The sequence below is a fragment of the Numenius arquata genome, chromosome Z (assembly GCF_964106895.1).
Source record: "Numenius arquata chromosome Z, bNumArq3.hap1.1, whole genome shotgun sequence".
Classification (NCBI taxonomy): Eukaryota; Metazoa; Chordata; class Aves; order Charadriiformes; family Scolopacidae; genus Numenius; species Numenius arquata.
The window spans coordinates 52,406,489-52,429,877 of NC_133616.1; the positions used below are offsets into that span (position 1 = coordinate 52,406,489).

At 37.9% G+C, this 23,389-nt stretch overlaps 1 protein-coding gene across 1 annotated transcript in view; it reads right to left on the reverse strand.

The window, feature by feature from the left end:
• Window positions 1–23,389, reverse strand: part of PIGG (phosphatidylinositol glycan anchor biosynthesis class G (EMM blood group)) — a 96,163-nt gene that overhangs the window by 67,374 nt on the left and 5,400 nt on the right. Inside the window, exons 3-8 of the mRNA XM_074166145.1 lie at window positions 22,132–22,341; window positions 20,483–20,671; window positions 18,814–18,952; window positions 16,120–16,332; window positions 5,862–6,079; window positions 2,908–3,189 (exon numbers count right to left, since the gene is read on the reverse strand). Coding sequence (XP_074022246.1) covers window positions 2,908–3,189; window positions 5,862–6,079; window positions 16,120–16,332; window positions 18,814–18,952; window positions 20,483–20,671; window positions 22,132–22,341 — 1,251 coding nt within the window. The remainder of the gene's footprint in view (window positions 1–2,907; window positions 3,190–5,861; window positions 6,080–16,119; window positions 16,333–18,813; window positions 18,953–20,482; window positions 20,672–22,131; window positions 22,342–23,389) is intronic.

Here is a 23,389-nt window from a genome sequence, read left to right on the forward strand (position 1 = left end):
GACTAGGAGGAATCATCAGAAATGGCCAACAGATTATGGGTATGGAAATGGCACTTCCTCCTCTAAAGTTACTCAGAAAGATTCAATCTAAAAGTGGAACAGCATGGATTATATTGAGTGCTTCTTTTCATGTGTTCCTTGAGGAATTATTTGCCTCCATCAAGGAGACAGCAAATAAATCTTTTCATAAGAAAAGCCTTTCCATCCAACTCAAGTTTTGAATATCAGGAGACATTTTGCAATTGCTGTTGTGATCATTGACAGAGAGCCGTATTAGCAATGTGTAAGCCACCTGCAGGAAGTTGTTCACACCAGCAGCCGTCTCTCACGAACAAGGATGAAAACATGCCAAGAACGGATGAGAATGAAACCCTAAGACTCAGGCCAAACTAAAAAGGCAGAGCTTGTACCTGTCAACCACTACTTGTTAACAGCCTATTCTAAATTTAGTAATAGCCAAGGAATCACCAAATCACAGAATCACAGCATCTTCTTGGTTAGAAGGGACCTTTGAGATCATAGCAGCATCTTCCTAGATTCCATTCTTTGATCTAGTAGGAAAGCATTTTTCCTGGGTCATATAAAGTTACTTTAAAGTTACCCCTACAGTAGTGGGTGTCACAAGGAATTAACTTATCTCTAGCCACATAGGAAAGATTTCCAGTCACAGACAGACTGAATCACTTCGAGACTATAAACCTGAAAGAGAAAGCTATAATCGTTGTCATTGCTCTCAACTATATTGAAGTGGAATGTCTGTAAATTTTACATAGGTCTAGACAGTTATCACTTCTGGGTTCTTAGTGTTTGCTAAAATTAGAAAAACTGGTAAAATTTCAAGATGAAAAATGAGCTTGTCTTCCATAGCTGTGTGTGTTTATCATTGCACAGCAAGTAAACATTAAGTTTCTATAGAATACACTGAAACATTAATTATTATTTCATTGCACAGCAAGTAAACATTAAGTTTCTATAGAATACACTGAAACATTAATTATTATTTCAAGACCATATTCTTTTACTTTTTCTAAGAAAAATTTCTACCTCTTTTACAGTAAATACAGAAAGCTAATAAAGGGCTTAAATAGAACAATTCAGAAATGGCAGAAGTGAACTGAGTCCATTTAAAGACCAACACATCCCTAAATACCAACAGTGTTAACAAACTCTACAATTAGACATCTCATTACGCAGATTTCTCCATTCACATTGACTAATTTTACTTTCTTCTTTTTATTTGCCTTTAAAAGAAACCCCCACAAGCATCACTAGCTTTGGCAGCAAACATTAACACTACTTCAACACAAAAATTTTCAGCACCAAAAGCAAATTGTGATTTATGCTTACAAAGACTGTTCTGTTAGCAGCTATACCTGAGATGAAACTTCTTTCCCTGATTTCACTATGCAGACATTGTTACCTCGTTTGTTACTCTATTTTAGTCTACCTAAAGGATCAACAGACACGCCTAAATCTTAAGTGGCCGAAAAATATAAACATAAGAATGAAACACCATGTTCTACCAACAACTCACTTTTTAATCACTTTCAACACACTGAAAAGTATTTCAGCGATGAAAATTGAGAATGAAGAAGAAGAAAAAAAAAAAGCTGTCTTCAGGACAGAAGGGCACTACTTTTAGTCCAAAGCTTTTCTCAGAAAAGCAGCATTTCCAAGAAGGAATAACACAAATTCAGAAGTTACAAAAACAAAATTACAAACTTGTATAGTTTGAATAACAAAAATCAGCAGTATTACTTAGAAGAATTTAAATTTATAATTAAGATCAGGAATTACGACATATAGCTGCACAGAGTGCAATTTTAATCTCCACTCATGAGTAGTGAATTTTATTAATTATATGCAATATAGCAGTTATTAAATGTTTCTCTAAGTCAGGAAGTTTGCTTTTCAGCTTGAAGGAATGTATCATCGTATCATGAAAGCAATGTACTTGCCACATGTTGTCACAGACTAAAAAAAGAGGTACTAAAATCCCAAACATGACTCAAAGAATCCCAGCTTGACAAAGGACTGTATTGCACAGAGGTTGCACCATCAAATAGAGTGCAATGAGTATTAAAGTTACTGAATTTCAGAGACCTTTGAAATATATGATTAACAAGCATCAGAGAAAACAGCTAGAAGTTGGTTTTATGGTGTGCCTGACAGTTCTTGGCATACTAAATTTCACAGTGAAAGCAGAGTAAGACGTTGCAAATTCTATTTCCCTGGAATTGCCTGAACGCAACGATACAACAATAAAACTCACTAAGTACTTTACAGAAGGTAACTACTCGCACAACTGAGCATTCCACAGATTGTAACGAACTCAATTTCTTAAACTTAAAAAACATAAAAGGTTTAATTTAAAAACTAGAAGAGGCAGATTAATTTTGCTCCCTCTGTTACAGTTTCAAAATTATTTTTTAAAAAAACATTAAGAATACCAATATATGAAAGGGTACTGGCAAAGTATTTTCTTATTAGTCTTAAAGCATTAATGTCTGTGGTATTTGGGAAAGGACAGATCATCATCAGTGCATGTTGTTGCAGAATATCATACATCTCACTTTAATTGCAATTGTGAAACATCACTGTGTACCAACATAAAATTTGTAGACAGTGTCACTGTTTCTGATCTTATGAAATCAACTGCTAAATAATTTACACTAATTAGAACATTTCTTAAAGTAATGTGAAAATAAGCACTTCTATGATCTTCATTATAGCAATCGGTATCATGCCACAGTGAACACACCGCATTTCAATTACTATTTTAAATTATTCAAATTACATAACAAATAACAATTTAAGTACACACAGAGAAAGCCTTTATAAAACTTTATCTGAAAGTATGCCATACAGAGCAAAACATTTTTTACCATAATTAACACATGCTCTCACCTTCACTGGAAGTCTGGAATTCTCAAAAATCTTTGCAATGGCAGATAAAATACCGCACATTAGTGCAGAAATCAGCATCATCACTCCAACTGCAGTTAACCAGGACATACTGCAGAAATAGCATAAACTTTGTGCTGATGTGCATACAATGACGTGAACTGCACACAGCATCAGACACATCAAGTAAAACAGCAGAGAGAATAGTGGAGGGGAGAGGGGCACTTCAAATTCTGCCCGGCTGCTCAGGGCTTTTGGAACACTGAGCAAAAGCAGCAGCAGAACCTAGAAAAAAATACGAAATTAATACTTAAAGAATTGGAGATAGCTAAGACATACAGTGAGAATTCACACAAAAAAAAGATCATACTGTTTGTCATCCATGTCACTCTGCTAGTATACATACTTTGTCCAAAAAACCTGTGACAAACTACACTGGATTTTTTTGTCCCCAGTAAGGTATTACCACATAAATGGGAGAATCAAAGATTGTGGCTTGGACACACAAGTTACTGAGTTCAATAAATTACCATGCACCTTTTGACCTGTAGTAACTGATCACATGCATGATCTTCATTCCCTGCAAAAATAAGAGCTTTAACTCCCAATATCAAAATAGTTCTAAGTGAACAAATTTGACACTTTGTCACCTGTAAATGCCTGAAGTCACATACACACTCTGCCAAAGGCCATTTATCTCATAATGTGTGAGATATATATACACAGAGATCCTGCTGAGGTCAATAGCTTCCCAGACCAGGCAAAGTTATACTATCACACAAGCATATGCTGCATTTCAAGCTTCTGAATTCTTCCAGTATTTATTTTTTGTACCACTTCTCAGCTTAATTTGATCTCTTGGTTTTAGTTTCACTTAGATCTAACCTGCACATAGATCAGACAGAATTCCAAATTTTCTCTCAGGTAATTGTAGCAGTAGAGATGAATATTATCATGAGCAATTTCTGCAACCCATGTACAAACCTTTATAAGTAAAGGGAAAATTCAGCCACATGCTAAAATGCTTTACAAGGGGCACAAATGGAGCTAGGACTCCATCAGCTTGTGCAAAGGCAAGATAAAAACAAACCAAGATAAAAACAACTATCTCAGGCCATTGCTAAGCTGAAATCTTTCACTATCACTTCTGCCTAAAATTATTCCCACAATACAGTAAGGTATAGTAAAGCAGATCAAAAAAAAAAAAAAAAAGGTGCGCATGTCTCCCTTCTTTTTCATATTCTACTTCGCACAGTTCGTTGGTTATGAAAATACAAGGTTTCAGAGTGACAAACTGGCTTAGGGCTTACCTTTTAACACAGCACTTAAAACAAAGACAGCATTCATGATAGGAAAATGCTTGAATTGTAGTTACCTACAAATCTAAACTTAGCTCTTTGGAGCAAATGCACTCTTATCAATTCATGTCTCAGAGAGATTCTCCTCATCTGAAATACAGGATAAATGGCATTTATAGCACGGTGTAGTTTGAAGTCACCTGTGACACTCCCTACCCTCATATATTCAGTAAGGGTGGAAAATACACATCAAGACAAAAAGATTTTCAAAAGCAAGGCAGTTTCCTGAGTACTGCACTGGAGAAAAGAAAAAAATCCAGCAGCTTTGCACCAAGTCTTACAGTGATACTGAGCAAGCTCTTACCATTAGTAGCTGCGTATTTCTTTTGATTCAGTCCCATTGAGTAAAATACCCAAGATCTGTTCTGCAGAACCAGTAAGCATGTACAATTGCACTCCAGGGGAAAAAAAAAAAAAAAAAAAAAAAAAGAAGACAAAATCCAATGCTTCAAGTCCAAAGTGACTGTCAAGAGCTCGAATACATAAGTTCCCAAAAACAAAGGAACAAAAAAGAAATACAAGCACTTCAGCTTTGTGCTACGCTTTGTCCACCTCCAGATTTTCCATCTAGAGTAGAGTGGGAACAGAACCTACATCTCATCTCCCAAGGGCACTGTGGAACTAATTCCTGTGAAGCGGTCAGTAGATTTGTAAACCCCACTAGGCAGTATAACAGAAAGCCATTTAAATGTACTCTGTACATGGAGAACAGTGGAGACAAGACAAGGCATAGAGCCCTGCCAGGCAAAGGAGTACGGTTTCAGGCACCAAACAGGACCAGTGCTACAGCAATTATGCAGTCTTGTACAGTGCCACACACATGCAAGGACTGAATTAAGCTTGTAGTAGGTATTTCCATACTATAGAACAATGCTTATTCTTACAAAAGTTGATGCTCATGTCATCTAAAAGGTCATTGCAAGCTTTTGTACATAGAAGTTCAGTGTGCAGGCACGGTATCTCTTCAGCATGGTTCTCAAAGCATTACCACAGACGATATTTCCAGCATTTGAGATTTGTCCAAAATACCAATTGCAGAGAACCACTTAAAATTCCAGACATGGGATATCTTATCTTTATTCCTACACGAGACATGAAGTGACAATCCAGCACCTTACAGCAAGTACTTATTTCAGGACTCCCCTATTAGTACAAAGAACAATTCTTGAAATTGTGAAAATTGCCCACAGAAGGTATTGCCTGTTTTGAGCAGCTACTCTCACTGTTAGATAAAGAGCAACTGGTGGGAACTTACCAGACTTTTTTGGGTTTTTTTTAATGCAGTAAGGCTCCTCAAAAAGTAGAAGTAAAAAGTAGAGCTAATATGGCAGTAATTTAAGTTGTAGCACATCTGCACATTTACTGTAACTAGTGACACCAAAACATAAGTAGCTCCTATCAAAAGCTCTCCTGAATCATTCTAAAGGCCATTATACTTTAAAATGAATACTAACTTCATCCAAGCAGAAAGTCAGTCAACTCTAAAAGTTCATAATCAGTAGCTCTAAAGACCAGTAAGAGTATACACTAAATAGTCAAAACCCAGAAACTTCTATGTTTGTGCACGTAGCTTTTTCACAGAAAGATGTATTTTCATACCTCCATAATGATCACAGTCCCCACCAACATCGAATACATGTCATATTGTGCCACTTGTTTGCTTAGTGAAGAACTCAGAGTCTTCAGGGCCTCCAAATATTGCTTCAGGACCTTTTTGCCAAGATTTAAGAGTATTTCTGAATTATTCCCCTCTAAATACAATTTTATCCAATTACCATGGGACTTTTCTGCTATCTTAAAGTGTTCATATCCAGGATCTAAGGAGAGGAAAAAAAAAAAGAAAAAATTAAAAGAAGAGGATCCATGAACAAAGGAGGATTAGAGAGGTGGCTGTATTTTTATATTTCCTTGTATAGTAGAAAAAAAATTTTGCTATGGGGGTTGAAACTTTTTTCACACCTCAAAAGTTACATTGTCTTCCTGCAGCAAGACCATAATGACCCAGTTACTCAGAATAAAAGCAATTAATCCCTAACCTGATAAAATGTCAAGACCTCTAAAAGTGCCAAACACATTAAAACATCCATTTACTCTTACAAAAGGTTTCCAGGACAAACTTATTAAAATGCTTTAAATCCTGAAAAAAAAGTCATGTTTCCCATTGGAGCCACTCATTATCCAGGTCCTATTGTACAAGCCAAGTGGGAAATGATCAAATGGCTGATCCCTGGAGGAAACATCAAAGGACACACACACCATATTAGGGACCTCAATTTTGCTGCAAAGCTAATGAGAGTCAGTTGGTAACACAAAGTTAAACACACAGGATGCAGAATTTTGAAGCAGTAATAGAAAAGCTAACAGCTGAAGTGCACAATTTGGCTTGGTGTATTTGGACCATGAGGTTGGTGCAAAGCAATCCTCAGCAGTGAAACTTAGTAATTCTGCTTTAGTGTAAGGATGGCCCGCAGTCTAACTTGATCAGAAAAGAGAAAACTTGATACCACGATCAACCTGTGGAAGCAAGACTCTTGTGGCAGAAGGTGATTTCACAATGGCCTATACACATCTAAAAAAGATCTGACCTGAAGAAAAATAAACAAAAAACAAAACAAAACAAATAATAAATGAAGAAAAATTCAGAAAAACAAACCAACCTCCACGACACATATGCATTCTCTTTACCTAGGTAATATTTTCTTGTAGAAATGTAGTTTTGATTAAGTCTTCTGATAAATATACATGTAAACAGGACTGCAGGTGAACGCTGACAACATATGAAGACTGTGGTCTGCTTTCAGAACTCAGGACAAGGACAAGACCAGCACTAGACTATGTCTCAAAGGAAGTAATTTTAAATCAACTGTTGAATTCTGTAGGCTTGGGTTTTAATGCAAGTGTGCTTTTTTAATATAGGTACAGAGACATTGCAGTTTCTTTTCTTTCTCTCTTATATTGTGGAAATATATCTGAATTACTCGATTCTCTCTAAATTTATTTTAAAAGCTTGAATGAGGACAGCAGAAGACATAGGAAAGAAGCAAACAGCCAAATCCTACACTTCAGTATTCCTTTGCAAGTACAGCAGCAGTAGCTTTTCTCCTAGATCTATTTCCCTTTACTAGTTATTTCACAGAATCTTTATTTTACACCAACTGTTCTGGTTCATACACGCCAAAGGGTAAGTATAGAGAGAGCGTGATTCAAGTTGATTTAAAGGACGCATGAAACTACTCTACTATTTTATTCTGTCATCAACTGCCGCTGATTTTCATCATCAACTTTCCCATTAGTAAGCATTTACACAAAAAGCTGCAGCAAAAAAAAGCTGAGTCTTGATAGCCTTTTTATCCCCCCAAAAGATATACTCAACAGTGACAATAAACAGATTCTACAAGGCAAAAACAGAAGAGCATTATTTTGTTCACTTATGGAAAAAAAAATCTAAACACTCACTAAAAGCAAAAAGATAAGAAAATTAAAACCACTTCTGCCAAAATCATTATAGTGAGTTCTATGTGCACCTGAAGAGCATTCTATTCACTTCATGTTAGTTTATTTTCAAGAGCATTTACCTAAAATAGAACAATTAGGTCAGTTTCTGTGAAAATGGTGTTTTCCTCTTTGTTTTACAGGTGCATCACACCTTACTCCAACATGCCATATGATATTTAAAATATTGGTCATTGAGCATGGTATGCACTCACAACATAAGAAGAGTCAAGAACACAAGGAAAGCAAGAAACTTGTATCTCATCAGAAATTATGCTATGTGTGAACGCTCACATATATGTTTCTTGCTAGAAATAAATGTTTAGTTTCACTTCACATCAATAATCCTTGCTATTTTCATGCAATTTCACTTGAAAGTTAATGACAACATAAGGGCAAAAAGGCCAATTTGGAAATGTTTATATAATGAGCTTATCATTATCATCTTGCGATCCTTATCTTCTTAGCTAACAGTAGGGGAAAACCTCTGCTGTACAGTTTCAGTCAAGGGTAAAAGCAATGACTGAAGTAAGTTTGGTATCACAAAGACTTAAGTTACAGCTTGTTTTTACTCCTGGTAGTTCAATAGTATATTAGACTTTGGAAAAAAACACCATATTCTTTGTTAAGCCTTTTCAGCAAAAGTACTTTATTAATCCAGAAATATTTTTAATTTTATTTGAAGTGAATGAAGATGAATGAAGTACTTCTATTCACAACTCTGGTACAGTTATGAAAGAACTTTGCTTACCATTTCTAAGTCTCTTATCACTACAAGACACTTGGTGATCTACTATGGGCTGAATTCAAAGTAAGAATTTTAGAAAGCAATGTTTAACCCAGAATGTCCAGTCTGGTCTCCCAAGACTTCTAACAGACTCCAAAGCACGCTGATCCTGCTATGTAGGAGGCATGCAGGTATCTTTTACCAAGTACAACTCAGCCAGCAGCAAACACTTCTATATCGAGATAGCTGCCAGTGCGCATGCAGGCTTTCATTCCCCTACCGCAGTTCTTTGAACAGTGACTTCCCTAGAAAGTTCCTCTTCCAGTATATTTGAAATAAGAGTTAAATAGTCATACTTTTGAGGAAATCCAGAAATCCAGAAAGGATCATCTAAAATAAGCTTTAATCAAACCGAGATTTGACATGACGCTATTTCATTAAGCAGAACACTGAAATGAGTTCAAACTATATTTTGGAAACTAAACACATTCTCTCATCTTCTGCTCCTGTTCTGCTCCCTTTTCTTGCTTTTTGCCTAGTGTCCCTCCTCATTCCTTTCAGCATTTTTATTTCACTGTCATCTATTGCCCACCAAACCTATTCTGTTCATGTTATGAAAGATGACTGTCAAATCCACATTTACATCTTTGAAATATTTTAAGTGAATATCTGAGGGAGCTGGCAGAAGTCATTGCTGGGCCACTGTCCATCATCTTTGAAAGGTCATGGAGAAGAGGAGAGGTGCCCAAGGACTAGAGGAAAGGCAGTGTCACACCAGTCTTCAAAAAGGGCAAAAAAGAAGACCCGGGAAACTACGGGCTGGTCAGCCTCACCTCCATCCCAGGAAAGATGGTGGAGCGGCTCATTCCAAGCATCATCTCAAAGCAGTCAACACAGATTCACCAAGAGGAAATCATGTCTGACTAATATGATAGCCTTCTATGATGGAATGACTGGATAGATAGATGAGGGGAGGGCTGTGGATGTTGTCTACCTTGACTTCCACAAGGCTTTCAACACTGTCTCCCACAGTATCCTCATAGGGAAGCTTAGGAAGTGTGGGTTAGATGAATGGACAGTGAGGTGGATTGAGAACTGGCTAAAAGACAGAGCTCAGAGAGTTGTGATCACCAGTGCAGAGTCTAGTTGGAGGTCCATAACAAGTGGTGTTCCCCAGGGGTCAGTCCTGGGTCCAGTCCTGTTCAATATATTCATCAATGACCTGGATGAGGGGGCACAGTGTACCCTCAGCAAGTTTGCTGATGACACAAAACTGGGAGGGGTGGTTGACACACCAGAAGGCTGTGCCACCATACAGCAACACCTGGACAGGCTAGAGAGTTTGGCAGAAAGGAACCTGGTGAAATTCAACAAGGGCAAGGTGTAGGGTGCTGCACCTGGGGAGGAATAACCCCATGCACCAGTACAGGTTGGAGGCTGGCCTACCAGAGAGCAGCTCTAAGGAAAAAGACCTGTGCATTCTGGTGGGCAACAGGATGACCATGAGCCAGCAATGTGCCCTTGTGGCCAACAAGGCCAACGGCATCCTGGGGTGCATCAAGAAAAGTGTGACCAGCAGGTCGAGGGAGGTTATCCTGCCCCTCTACTCTGCCCTGGTGAGGCCCCATCTGGAGTACTGTGTCCAGTTCTGGGCTCCCCAGTTCAAGAAGGACAGGGAACTACTGGAGAGGGTACAGCAGAGGGCTACAAAGATGATTAGGGGCCTGGAGCACCTCTCTTATGAGGAAAGGCTGAGGGAATTGGGTCTTTTCAGTCTGGAGAAGACAAGGCTGAGGGGGATCTGATCAACACCTATAAATACTTGAAGTGTGGGTGTCAAGAAGATGGGGCCAGTCTTTTTTCAGTGGTGCCCAGTGACAGGACAAGAGATGATGGGCACAAACTTGAACATAAGAAGTTCCATCTAAACATGAGGAGGAACTTCATCACTTTGAGGGTACCAGAGCACCGAAACAGGCTGCCTAGAAACATGGTGGAGCCTCCGTCTCGGGAGACATTCAAAACACGCCTGGACAGAGGGGTTAGACTAGATGATCTCCAGAGGTCCCTGCCAATCCCATATCATTTTGCGATTCTGTTACTCTGTGAATGATTTAAAGATCCTGCAGAAAGTAATAAAGGACCATGGTTATCAAACTTCGAGAACTCCACTGAGATCTGTTCAATGTCACATAGGTATGCAGTAAAATGAGAACAGTCTTTGAGTGGTTGGAGAAGCATTTTCATAACTCATGGGTGACATTTGCAAGTCAAATGGCATGGGGGCAAAATCCAAAGCAAGCTTGCCCAGTTACAGGTTTGCCAAAGCAATGGCAATGGTTTACTTGCATAATATTACATTAGCAATTTCTACTTCAGCCTCCCTCCAATGTTATCACAAGCAAATGGCTGTGCTTTCTAAGCATGTTTGATAACAATTTCACTTAGTTCCAGTCACAGGCAGCAATCATTTAAATAATACATATATAAAAAAATATAAGAAAGGAATGCATAATGTAAAAGTGACTTCTCCAGTTTCAATACATAAATCTCCCAGTAACAATCAAATTATTTTAACCAATACATGCATCTAACACAAGTTCAGGACTAGTTCCAAATTGAGAAGTAGACACTTGTTTTAATAACATCATCCAACTTGCTTTTAAGCACGACTTTTCGTTCCACTGTGAAGTGTTTTTCAAAGAAACAATCCTAATTCGTCACTCAGATGCATGTTCAGAAGTTCAGAACATGGGGGAAGCATTACTAGATACCTACAGCTGCCTACCTTACACTGAGATATGAACTCACTCAGAAACTCAAAGTGTGTTTCTAGATACTTCTCTTTTCAGCTTTGTAATTTTTCCCAACTGGTTTTATACTCCTTTTCCAGACTTTTTTTTCAGCTGCATGTGTCGATCTCTATCACAAGAAAATCTAACACCTCAAGTTAGCATGTATTAGTATGTTTCAAAAAGTAATTTTCAAAATAATCAAGCCGTTAGCCAAGTTTCAAGTTTCTCATTTAAAATTTAATACACCTGAAGATAGGTTTAACTGTGAAGATTCCTTTGTACCTCAAGAAATCAAAACCCAAGTCTCATGAAATGCTGTACCACCTCTTGGCTTGAAAATGCATGTTTGTACAAACAAATATTGAGGGGAAAAAAAAGAAAAAGTTACTGAGCTACCTCCATTCTGCTCTTTATTAACAGATACATTTAAAACGCACTTGAAGATGAAGACATTTTTGTGTACTGTTCCCGTTTGTTGATAACATTGGAGTGGCTGAATCCAAGGGCCCCACAGTTTCTTCATGAAACAACATGTAAAGGTCATTCTGCCTTCCCATCTGGCTGTGATTAATCTCAATTGACATCTGACTTCATATTTTTGCATTAAAAAGGAAACTAAGATTGCACCAAAAATTAACATACACGTTATGCTGTAACTTACAATGGGTGAGTCTTTTCTTACCATGACTCTTAACACACTCAAGGTACTAACAGCTGGTGCGCTATCTCTGTGCTGTAAATTAAAATACTCTCTGCAGGAATACCATGTTTTCCCCTTCAGACGAACCTACTCTTTTTGAGCTAAGAGTTGAAAATAATTATTTTTTTAAAAGCAGCAAGGCTTAGACTACTGCTGCAAGTATCTTCCCAGTCATAGGCATTTCTCTTAGCATTCAAGTGAAATGTCATGATCCACCAGTTTTTACTAGCCGAGAATCTGCATTGGAAAGTTTAAACCTGCAGCAGTAAATGTGAGTGATGTCTAATTGAGTTATTTTCTGAGGTTTGTTTCCCTCAAAAAACCTGGCAACACACTTTGTCTATGGAATTTAGAAATCGTTCAGCCCAAGACTTAGGAACACAACTCTGATGAGTGTCCAGATGGTCCACAAATAAAAACCAAAGGTTCAGAGCAGGTTGAGTCAGAGCAGATTGTTCAGAACTGCATCAGGTCATGAATGTCTCCAGGTATGGAGACGCCATAGCCTCTCTGGGCAACTCATTCCAGTGTTTGAAACCCCTATATTAAAAAAGTGTTTTTTCATTTTAACAAAATTTCACGTATATCAATTTATGCCCACTGCCTCTTGTCTACTCACTGGACACCACCAAGTAGATCCTGCTTCAATCTTCTTTATTCCCTCCCATCACGTATTACCTACACTGATAAGATCCCTGCTGAGTCTTCTCATATCCTAGCTGAACAGTCCTTGCACCCTCAGCTTCTCCTTGTATGATAGATGTTCCAATCCCTTCGTCAACTTCATAGTCATTCCCTGCACTCACTACATTATATCCATGCCTTTCTTGTACTAGGGAGACCAGAATTGGACCCAGGATCCCAGATGTGGTCTTCCACAGCTGAGGAAAGAGGAAGGATTGACCTGGTGATGCAGTCTTGGATGCCATTGGCCTTCCCTCCACAAGGGTGTACCACTGGCTGATGTTCAACTAACAACTAAGGGGTCCCTAAGGACCCCTTGTTCTTTTCCACCAATCCATTTTCCAGCCAGTCAGTACCCGATCTGCACCAGTGCACGGGATTATTTCCTCCCAGGTGTAGGATTTGCCATTTCTCTTTGCTGACTCTTAAAAGGTTCCTGTCAGCTCATTTCTCTAGCCTCTCAAAGTGCCTCTGAGTGGCAGCACACCTACTTACTGTATCAACCACTCCTCCCAATTCTGTACTGTATGCAGACTTGCTGAGGGGGCACTCTATCCCATCACCCAGGTCATTAATGAAGATGCTAATAGCATCAGCCTGCGTCAAGCCCTGGCGTTGATCACTGGTGACTGGCCTCTAGGTGAACTTTGTGCTGCCAATCATAACCATGTGAGCCCAGCAGCTGTGCCACTTTTCAGTCCACCTCATTGTCCAGTTATCTAGCCTGAACTGCAATAGGATGGTTGAAGCACCATATGAGCACCACAGACAGTGAACGTGGGGTTTCCTCAAGTTGTCTAAAGACCTACTAATTCTCCCCAATCAGACTGTCTGTAGCACACACCCATAACAATACTGCCTGTGTTGGTCTGTCCACTAATCCCGACCCAGAAGTTCTCAACTGTTTCATCATCCACCCCCCAGGCAGAGGTCCATGCACTGCCACTGCTCTCTCACATAAAGAGCAACTCTCCCTCCTCACCTTCCCAGCTTACAATCATAGAACCACAGAATGGTTCAGGCTGGAAGGGAAGGTACCTTTAAAGATCATCTAGTCCATCCCTGCCACGATGGGCAGGGACAGCTTTCACTAGATCACCACTCGTTACTGGCTTCCACTTGGACATTGAGCCATGGATTGTAACTCTTTGGACATGGGCATCCAGCCAATTTCTTATTCTAAACACAGAATCATAGAATGGTTAGAGTTGGAAGGGACCTTAAAGATCATCAAGTTCCAACCCCCCTGCCATGGGTAGGGACACCTCCCACCAGACCAGGTTGCTCAAACCAAGCATGCATTCATCAAACCCATATCTCTCTACTAAAGCTGCAAGAATGTTGTGGGAGGACATATCAAAGGCCTTAGAGAAGGCTAGGAAGATGACATCCATAGTTTTTCTCTTGTCCACAGATGCAGTTACTCCATCATAGAAGGCCACTAGATTAGTCAGGCACAATTTGCCCTCGGTAAAGCAATGTTGGCAATCTGTAGTCATGTCCCTGTCTTCCATGTATTTTGACATGTCTTCCAGAAGGATCTGTTCCATGACCCTACTGGGTGAGGCTGAATGGTCAGGAGCTCCCAGGGTCCTCTTTTTTTACAAATTGGCATCCTTCTTGAAGCTGAATCTGACTACTGAATATAATGACTTCTTTGCAAGATAATCCCTTTCCTATAGGAATCACAACAGATATGCATATATGTGTACGTGCATGTAGTGGGATAGGTGGGATGGTATTTATCTTCACTTAGAAACCACACAGAATAAAGGGCCATTCATGCATGCTTTTAACCTACATGCAGCATTAGTCACTGAGTTAGTGACATTCTCATTAGTATTTCTAGGGCCTGAAGCATCCATATCATTCAAAGAACACTAAACAAACAGCACATCTTTTTTTCCTGCCAGTCTTAATCATCCAGACCAAAGCATTAAGCTACAGCCTTACACATCTAGGATACTGTAAGAAAAAACAAGACCCTCTAAGAAGTTTAGAGCAACAGGGAAAATTCACCTTAATACTCTGCAAAAAAAGCTACTGTGACTTGGATATAGTTCCATGTTACTGAAATTCTCCATTACAGAAAGGAGAGAAGCTCATCATGGATGCTTTGCCTCCAATCCCTCTCCAGTAGGGTAGCATCTCTAATAGCAGTTTGCATTCACAAGCAAGTAGCATCAAAATTTCTCACAATTCCATCCTCGGCAATTTTGATTTCATTTCTCACGTGAAAGCTACAAGTTGAAATTAAGCTGTTCTTGGACAAAAATAAAGTAAAAGTGAAGATATAAACCAGAAGCTGATAGAAACTTCAGTCTGTTTCACCAGTACTCACAGAAATACTGTCACATGGAGCTTTGTGTTGGAATTTTCAGTAATAGAGCCATATCCTGAACTCCACTAACAGTGCAAGTTTCCCCACTTGACACAAATGGGTTAAGTGAGGAAATCTGTGCAGAAAAAAAATATCAGACTAGACGGAGCATGGGTCCTGCTATTGGCATGTTGCTACCATAAATGGCATTTGTTTTGTTAGACTCCGGACAGGGTTGAATTATGATTAGAAGCTGTGATGTTGAAAGATAATTAATTCTTGACCCACAGTGATCATCTTGCGAAACTTTACGTTGTTATCCACTTTAATTATTCTTAGCTGTAAAAGTTCTGCATTCTCATCCAGTTATTTTAATGATTCAACAGATTATAAACCAAGTGACAAAGACTTCAAGCTTCACAGTCACTTTAAGACAACATCTTCTAATGTCCAGATAAAATATTCTCCTTCATCTTCTGACTGAAGTTTTTTTTTCACAATTATCATATTAACTTGCTTACTTATATTGCAGTTTGTATCACGCTTCCTAGTGAAATACTACATTTTGCTACGTTTGGTTTATTTTTTCCACTTGTTCTTTCTTTCCTCCAAATACACACACACATATATATGCACACATATGTGTATTGTTAATAAACAACTTTGCAGTTCTCTAGGTTCTCATTCCAAGCAAATTCATACATAAGAATGAAATAAAAAGATAAAAACTTACCCAAAATTATTTCCCAGCTTTACTTGAAGCATCTTTTCATTTAACTAGAAAATTCACTCCATTGTGCTATTTCTCCAAATAGCTCAGAATTAGTGCCCTATGTAAGATACCTCACAAATAGCAGATACGAGATATATAGCAAATACAACTGAGATTTAACTACACAGTTTTACTTTAAACATTATTTCTGCTCTTTTGCCTCATAGTAGTACTGGTCATTAAAAAAACCTTATTCACAGGCAGTGTGCCAGAGTAGGTTACAGTAAAGACTGAACTCATTCTCATTTCTCTGACCATTGCTCTCAACTGAATGGCTAATTTGCAGTGCCATGCTATGCCCTTCAACCTGAAAGCCCAAACCATGTTATAAACAATCTCCTTTTGTACGTGTAACTTTTTTTTTTACCTTTTTCATACGCAGGTGTATTCTCTTGCAGCAGTTTGCTAAGCTGGAACCCATTCAAGTGCACAAAACGTAGTTGTTCTCTCATTGTCTTGCCTCCTACAACTGGCAATATAAGGTTCCCAACACTGTTTCTTGAAATCGGTAAACCAAGACCTACTGCCAGTGTGCTAGCTAAATCAGTTTGTTGCACAAGTTCAGGTTGGGTTACAGGACCTAGAATCAACAAAAATAGGAAAAAGAAAAAAAAAGAGAGAGAGGAAAAAAAAGTATTTAAGTAACAGGAACAGGCCCCTTGTATTTCTCCAGAGACAGCTGGCATCTTGTTAGTTTCAAAATTTTTTCACTGGTGTTGGATCAGCTATTTCAAATGATCTACAGACAGCTGAGTGACCGTTTTAAGCTGCTATCCTCTGTTGTTGTAAGACTAACATTTATTCAATTCTCAGCAAGTATCATTCTGCAACACTAGCAACTACTGTAAACACCACATGAATGTTATACAAGTAAAGTAAGAAAAGAGATGGTACAGGAGATCACCTTAACACCAAGTTGCAGCCTACATCCTAAGCGGGTTTGATAATTTTTACATTAGAAAGAATAAAAAGACTACAGTAGACTAATTTAATGCATGAATGTAGAATGAGAACTTAAAATAATGCTGACAGCATTCTAGAAGCTTCTCAATATAATGACAACAGCTCAAGATTTAACTAATATCAGGTTGCTAGGCAAACAGAATTAGAGGTCAGGTGAAGAATGTTGAGGCCCATGGTGCTCCATGCAGGCAAATCCAGTGATTTTTAAAGAGTTCTGTGCAGGAACCCATTACCTTACTGCAGTTATCAGGATTAGCTTTCAGTTCCACAGACATCTACAGGCATGAATGATTTCACCAACGTAAGTAACCTTTTGTTTAAGATTGTCTTGCCAATTGCGTTTTTGTGTGCTTTACTAGTTACATAACTGTTTTGTTATTATGCTTTTACTTCGTTGTCTTTATATCTCCAGGCATTGAGTGTTTTGACCTAAGTACAGTACTGAAAGAATTCTATATACAGGCTTTTATTCTCAAGGCTCCCTTTAAGAGCATTAGAACTTCTCTCATTTGTCATCTAGTTCTGATTAATCCCATACTTGTACAGAATGCTACCCATAATCCCTAAAGCCTCTTTTGCATGAGTTCCTGTATGTCAGCAGTTTTCAGATTTCATCTTTAAAGGCAGGTTCTTAACTGGTTAAAAAACCCAACAAACTACCAGATGCATTTAGCCAATCATGGGTGACATATCTCTGTAGAAGGCCATACAAGTAATATACTGACAGCATATTAAATGCAAAAACCCACAGGATTACTATTTTGAGGTCTACCAAATTAACACAGTACATTTTGTTTACAGTAGGATCATAAGGAGCAGTCACTAGAATTCTGATAACGGTAGTAATGAGAAGCAAGCTGCTGGATATTTACATGGGCATCATTTGGGATAGAGTTTGTGATTTCTAAAGACATGTGAATAAGTATATTTCACTGTACTGTAAAAACTGCACGCTCAGTTTAAATCTAACAGAAACTAACCCCAATGAACAAGAGATTGCATTTACAGAATCTACATTCACGTGGCCCGGTTGTCAACACGTACTGGTGACAGTTATAAAGCAGAAACTTACCCGAGAGCTTTGGTCAGCTCTTAACTTTATTTTGGTTTTATATCTGAAAAGAGGTCAATGACTCCTCAAGCAACACTTTCTATTGCAGCTGGATAACAGCTTTATAAATGACAGCCAGATAAATGTACTTCCACTGTGCTGCAGAAGCCTCCAAGATAAACAAGGCAAGGTTCTGCAAATAGGTTTTAAAAGCAAGGAAATCAGATGGAAACGAGCAAGAGGCAGAATGAAAGGCAGAGGGAAGTATTATTTTGAAGAAAATATTCGCTCCTGGTACAACTATATTTCACCAACTCAGTCAAGGAGTCTATTTAAGCAAAACTCTACAAATTAGACTAAAGATTCTCTACCACACCATTCCCTTCTTGCCCCTTACCTTAAGCTATGTTATACAAGTAGAAAATGAGTTTCAGAAACAGATAAACTCACATCAATGATTTAAAATTAACTGCCTGGCCAATACAGTAAATACACTCATGCTCCATATTCTTTCCTTAACACTTAGCAATCAATAGTCATGATTTCAATGCTGTCACCTTCCAGCCTTTCACAAGAGCAATTCTTCCTCTTTCTTTGTACTCTCAGCATGAGAAATTGTTATTTATTCCTCTGTCCTGGCTGCTTGAGAAAGAATAGAGGCCAGGAAAACATTCTGGCCAAGAAAGACAAAACTTGAAACTCACTTCAAATAGGATTTTACTTCTAAATAAATATATATATATTTATCAGTATCCCAAGATCCTGACAACAGATCTCATTAGCTCTCAGCACTCAAGTAGGACAGTGCTGCAAAAGGTTATCATCCGAAAAATACTCAATTCTCTCAGTGGTTACAAAGCTCAATTCATGGTTTCACCATGGCACAGATGTAAACTCTAGCTAAAACCAGAGTTTTAGGTCACACAGAATGGGCCTTGCCAGATATCTGTAGAACAAACCAAAGCACTTTTCAGGAAGAATTCTACAGCTAAGATAAACTAGAGATGGCAATGTGTTCTAAAAAAGGTCTAACTTTTTCATCCTTACCACTTCTCTTTTCAAAAGCGGAGCTGATAAACAGCAGTGGTGTGTGCACTTCTCCTTCTGAAGAACCACCATGACTACCTGTTTCAGACATCCCATGATCCCCACAAACAACTAGCAAATTAGGCAGAGAAGCTTCTTCCTGCAAGTCACAGAATTTTAAGTTACTGCACAAACAAGATGCACATATATAATGCTTCACTACCTTTATCATTTTCATACATTAATATTTCTCAAAATAAATTCCATTTCTTAATTGGCTCACAACAACTGGGGCAGATTACAAAAGATGTCTGCAATGCAGTATTATGCAGTAATATTCATTTTTAACAGTTAAAGCACACATACTTACCTAACATATTTATCAGTATATTAAAAAAAAAAACCCAAAACACAAAAAAGCTGTAAAAAAGCCCCTCATTTACAGAGTCACAAGAAACTTACTGAAGGATTAACTAAAGGGCATCATAATGTGGGAGGAAAATCAGGAGTCCAGAAGCAGCAGCATTAACAGAGAAGCATTCCCCCCATCCACTTCTTCAGCTTCATTGAGTTAATATAAATGTTAAATTATTAATATTGTAAATATCAATATAATAGAAATTTAATATAAAAAGATAATCCTATTTCTAGTAGTCTCTAGTCTCTCAAGTGCTTTTGGGGTAGAGATCTGACATGACTGATGTCAAGTTATGTTTATTTTTCTGAAGAAAGAGAAACAGAAGCATAAGTGAGGCCTGTTTAACAATTTTGAGCTAACAACTCACAGACGGCAGAAATAAATATTATCATTCCCTAACAAAGCAGATTTGTGTCATCTCTCGTTATTACCAGTACATGTTGTATCCAATAGTAAAGTGCTTTTATTATTTCTGTATTCTAAAACTCAGATAAAGGCTTGCATATAGTTGGCAAAAGCAAAACATACTAACAAACTGCAGCAAAACCAATGCAACATTCATGAGATTATAACTTCCACAAGCAGGATTTAACCTCTCTTTCCATATGATAGTATCTATGTCTAAAAATACTACTGAAATTTTGTGAGCAGCTATTCTGAATTGCAATTGCTAAAAACAAACAAGATAAAAGCTCCAGGCCACTTGGAATGAGGACCTGGTATTTCAACATCCAGACTATTTAGATAAGTGACATCCTATATTTCCAAACCTAAAAACAGATTCAGATTTGGTAATTCATGTGCTACATTTAGCATAAGAAAAATGCTGTTTACAACCACCATTTCCATTTTAATATTTTCAATATCTAAAAATTTGGCGTGTCTTCACAATTGTAGAAATCAGAGCCATTAGCTATTATAAGCCCATTATTGCTTCTGCTGAATCTCATTACTTTGAAGTACACCAACCACCATTTTAATTTATGAGTGATAAGAGCATTTTGGCATGCATTCCTCTCCTCTTCCCACACTCTCCCAATTATTTCCCACAGCTGTTCAGAAGAGACTGTTAACAGATGTTACTAAGATCAGCCAGTAAATCCTTTAAAAAGCAACACTATACTGTTAACTGGGGAATGGCCAGGGAAAGAAAAGAGCAGAAAGAATATCCACTTTGGTTTAGGAATAAACAAGCTACCACCCGCAAACAAGCAAGCATTTTAAAGTTAGTCTGCACCTAGCAGACATTGACCCAAGAAGGAGCTATATTACCTTTGAAAGAAGAGAAATATGAATCTTCTTCAGAATGTTATCCATTTCACGAAGTTTTGGTCCCACTAATGGGCTGTTTGGCCCAGTCACATGTCCAATATGGTCCAACCCTAGGTAATGTAGTATTAGGAGATCCCAATCTTCTCTCTTCAACACTCTATCCAAATGCCTGGTAACATTATCATCAACCTCAGAAATAGAAGTAAAACAATTAAAAGGTAAAAATAATTTCCCTCTTGTAAAAAGCACAGAAAAAATATATCACACTACCCATTAAAATTCTGTAGAAGCTGATGAGAACTACAGTCACTCACAATGTTAACAAGAGAAAAAAAACCAGATTGATTAGTTCAATACCAGGCAATCAGATTCTTCATGCCATTTCAGTCTTTCCTGGTTACAAGACATCAGATTACATACAAACAGAGAAAATGGGTTGCCATGCTTCCACAGACCCTTTTAAAAACTTTTTCAAGAAATTTTCAGTCACTTTCATCCTTCACACTCCTGATTTATCACTTCACAAGAAGTAGGTACAGTGAAAAGCTTCTCTTTGGTGCTTGGAAACACAGTGGAAAAAAACCACTCCTGCTCTTTCAACACAATTTTTGCTACTGTGCAAACACAAAAAGATTGTTCTTGATGTGAGAAAAAGAATCGATGACATAGTAAGAAAGAAAAATTATTTGAGAAGTGCTATTTTGGGCCTAGCTCACATGTTCTCCTGCTTAGGTAGACAACCTATTTTTAGTTGCATATATTTCTCCCTGGATATTAAAAATCATTACAAAATTTCACATGCAACATCACTTTGTTAGCTCTGGATATAACTATCTAAAAAACTATTAAAAGTTTTCTTTTTAATGGACTATATTCAGAAAGCATACAGACTGCATAAACAGCTTGAAAGCCATATAAACACAGACCTAGCAGCATGTTTGCATTTTTCCACTCCATGTTGAAGCTTCTGCAAGTCGTTTTAGAGTAACCAATTAAAAGTGCCTTCCAATTTACATGTTAGGCCTATCTAGCTTCCTTAAACAAAATAATAAAATACTTATGTCAGTAGCAGCAGGTCAATGGCCTGAGGTTTTACAAATCATAAAGGTTCAAAACATGAACTAAAATTACTGAACCATTTACTCCTTAAGTGTGCCCAGAATAAGAATCTTCACAATTTGTTTTATAAACTTTCTATGCTCCCTCTTTGGTAACATACTGAAACACTATTCATATTGCAACTACAAAAGTGACCTCTAAGAGACCAAGATTATATATTAATAGGCCTTTTAAAGATGGCAATTTAATTGTGATAGCAAACTGGAAACACGGATAGCGGAATTTTTAAACAAAACAAGTGGTCTAACCTCCTACCACAAGCTTTGCGAGAACAACATTTGTTTAGGAAAGTTACACAGTAACACATTATTCGTTACTGTATCATCCAAACAATTCCCACAGCATATGATGAGGGACTGAAATGCTTAGCTCCATATTGCCAATACTGAAAACACATATAAATCCAATTTCTATTTAAATGGCAGGCTCATATTTCAGAACAAGGATAGTTTTACCACTTCATTCTTAAAAGATCCCATTACGTGTTTGTACTCACATTATTTAACTTGGGATTATACAAAGCTTCTCACCTCTGTAAAGTCCGACACAAAAAAGGATGTTGTTCCATCATATTCCACAAAATGCTTTGGAAACAATTTAACCCAAGTATCATCACCATAAAAGATTATTCTCTTTCCAGCTGTTTTTGCCTGCCATATCAGATTGTCATCCAACAGAGCTGGAGAATTGAGGTTCACAATAACATCAATGAAACCAGGTATGCTCCCTGTCATCAAAGCCTACATAAAACAAGAAAATAAATGTGACATATTAACAGAAACCAAAAAGTTCCCAGTACTCAGAAGACAGTGTTAGTGTAAGAGAAAGCAATGAAGCAGAGGGCAGAGAATTTATACTCTCAATAAAGAAACATAGTAAATTAAGAGAACACACAAGCTGCCATGCCACATCACATGCTGATGTCAGAGATAACAACTGGTTTACAGAAAGGTAAAAATAATATTTTATTAATTAGTGGAGAGCAAAACAACTTCGTATGCCAGCTGAAATTTGCTTCATTTACTGGTCATTAAAACAAAAAAAAGATCGTTTAGAAGACCTAAGTAAACTGGCTTAACAGTAGCAATGGTACCACATTCAAAATAGTAATTAATAGTCTTCTGGAAAGTGCAATGAAGTCCACCTATGAAGAGTTACCAGACTGTAACCCCCTCACTGGCCTTCTAGCTGACCTACCATAGCTTACTCCCTCAGCTTCTGCAATGCAAGAAATGTCACTCAGATCCATCACAGAGAAGCCTGGATGATCAAGTATTTTGATGACACAGACACAATTAATCTTTTAGTTACATAGAACTTGGCACAATTTTCTTTCTAAGCTCTGCAAAAACAGCCCTATGACAAAACAAATTTACACTAAACTGGATTTCCTATCAGAAGTTACAAGAACACAGAGAAATACTAACAAAAATCTTCTTGGGTAGAAGACAACTGGAAAATTTGAGGTGTTCCCGTGATTACAAATGAAAAGATTATGTCAATCATTTAAGCCTGCACTAGGGCCTTAACTGCCCTCAACTGATTCTCACAGACCTTCCCACCACAGCTACCAAATAAAGGAACAAAGCAAGGCAAGGAGACTTAAGTAGAAGCTGCCACCTCTTCCTCTTACTCATCCTCTCTACTTTCTTTTGATCCCTGACCTGACCTTTCCTACAGGAAACACCTCTAGGCCATAGCAAATCAGGACTCTATCACATGCACTGCTACAGCAAAGCGAGTTTCAGCCACAGACTGCAATAACACAGCAAACCTCTCCATTATGCC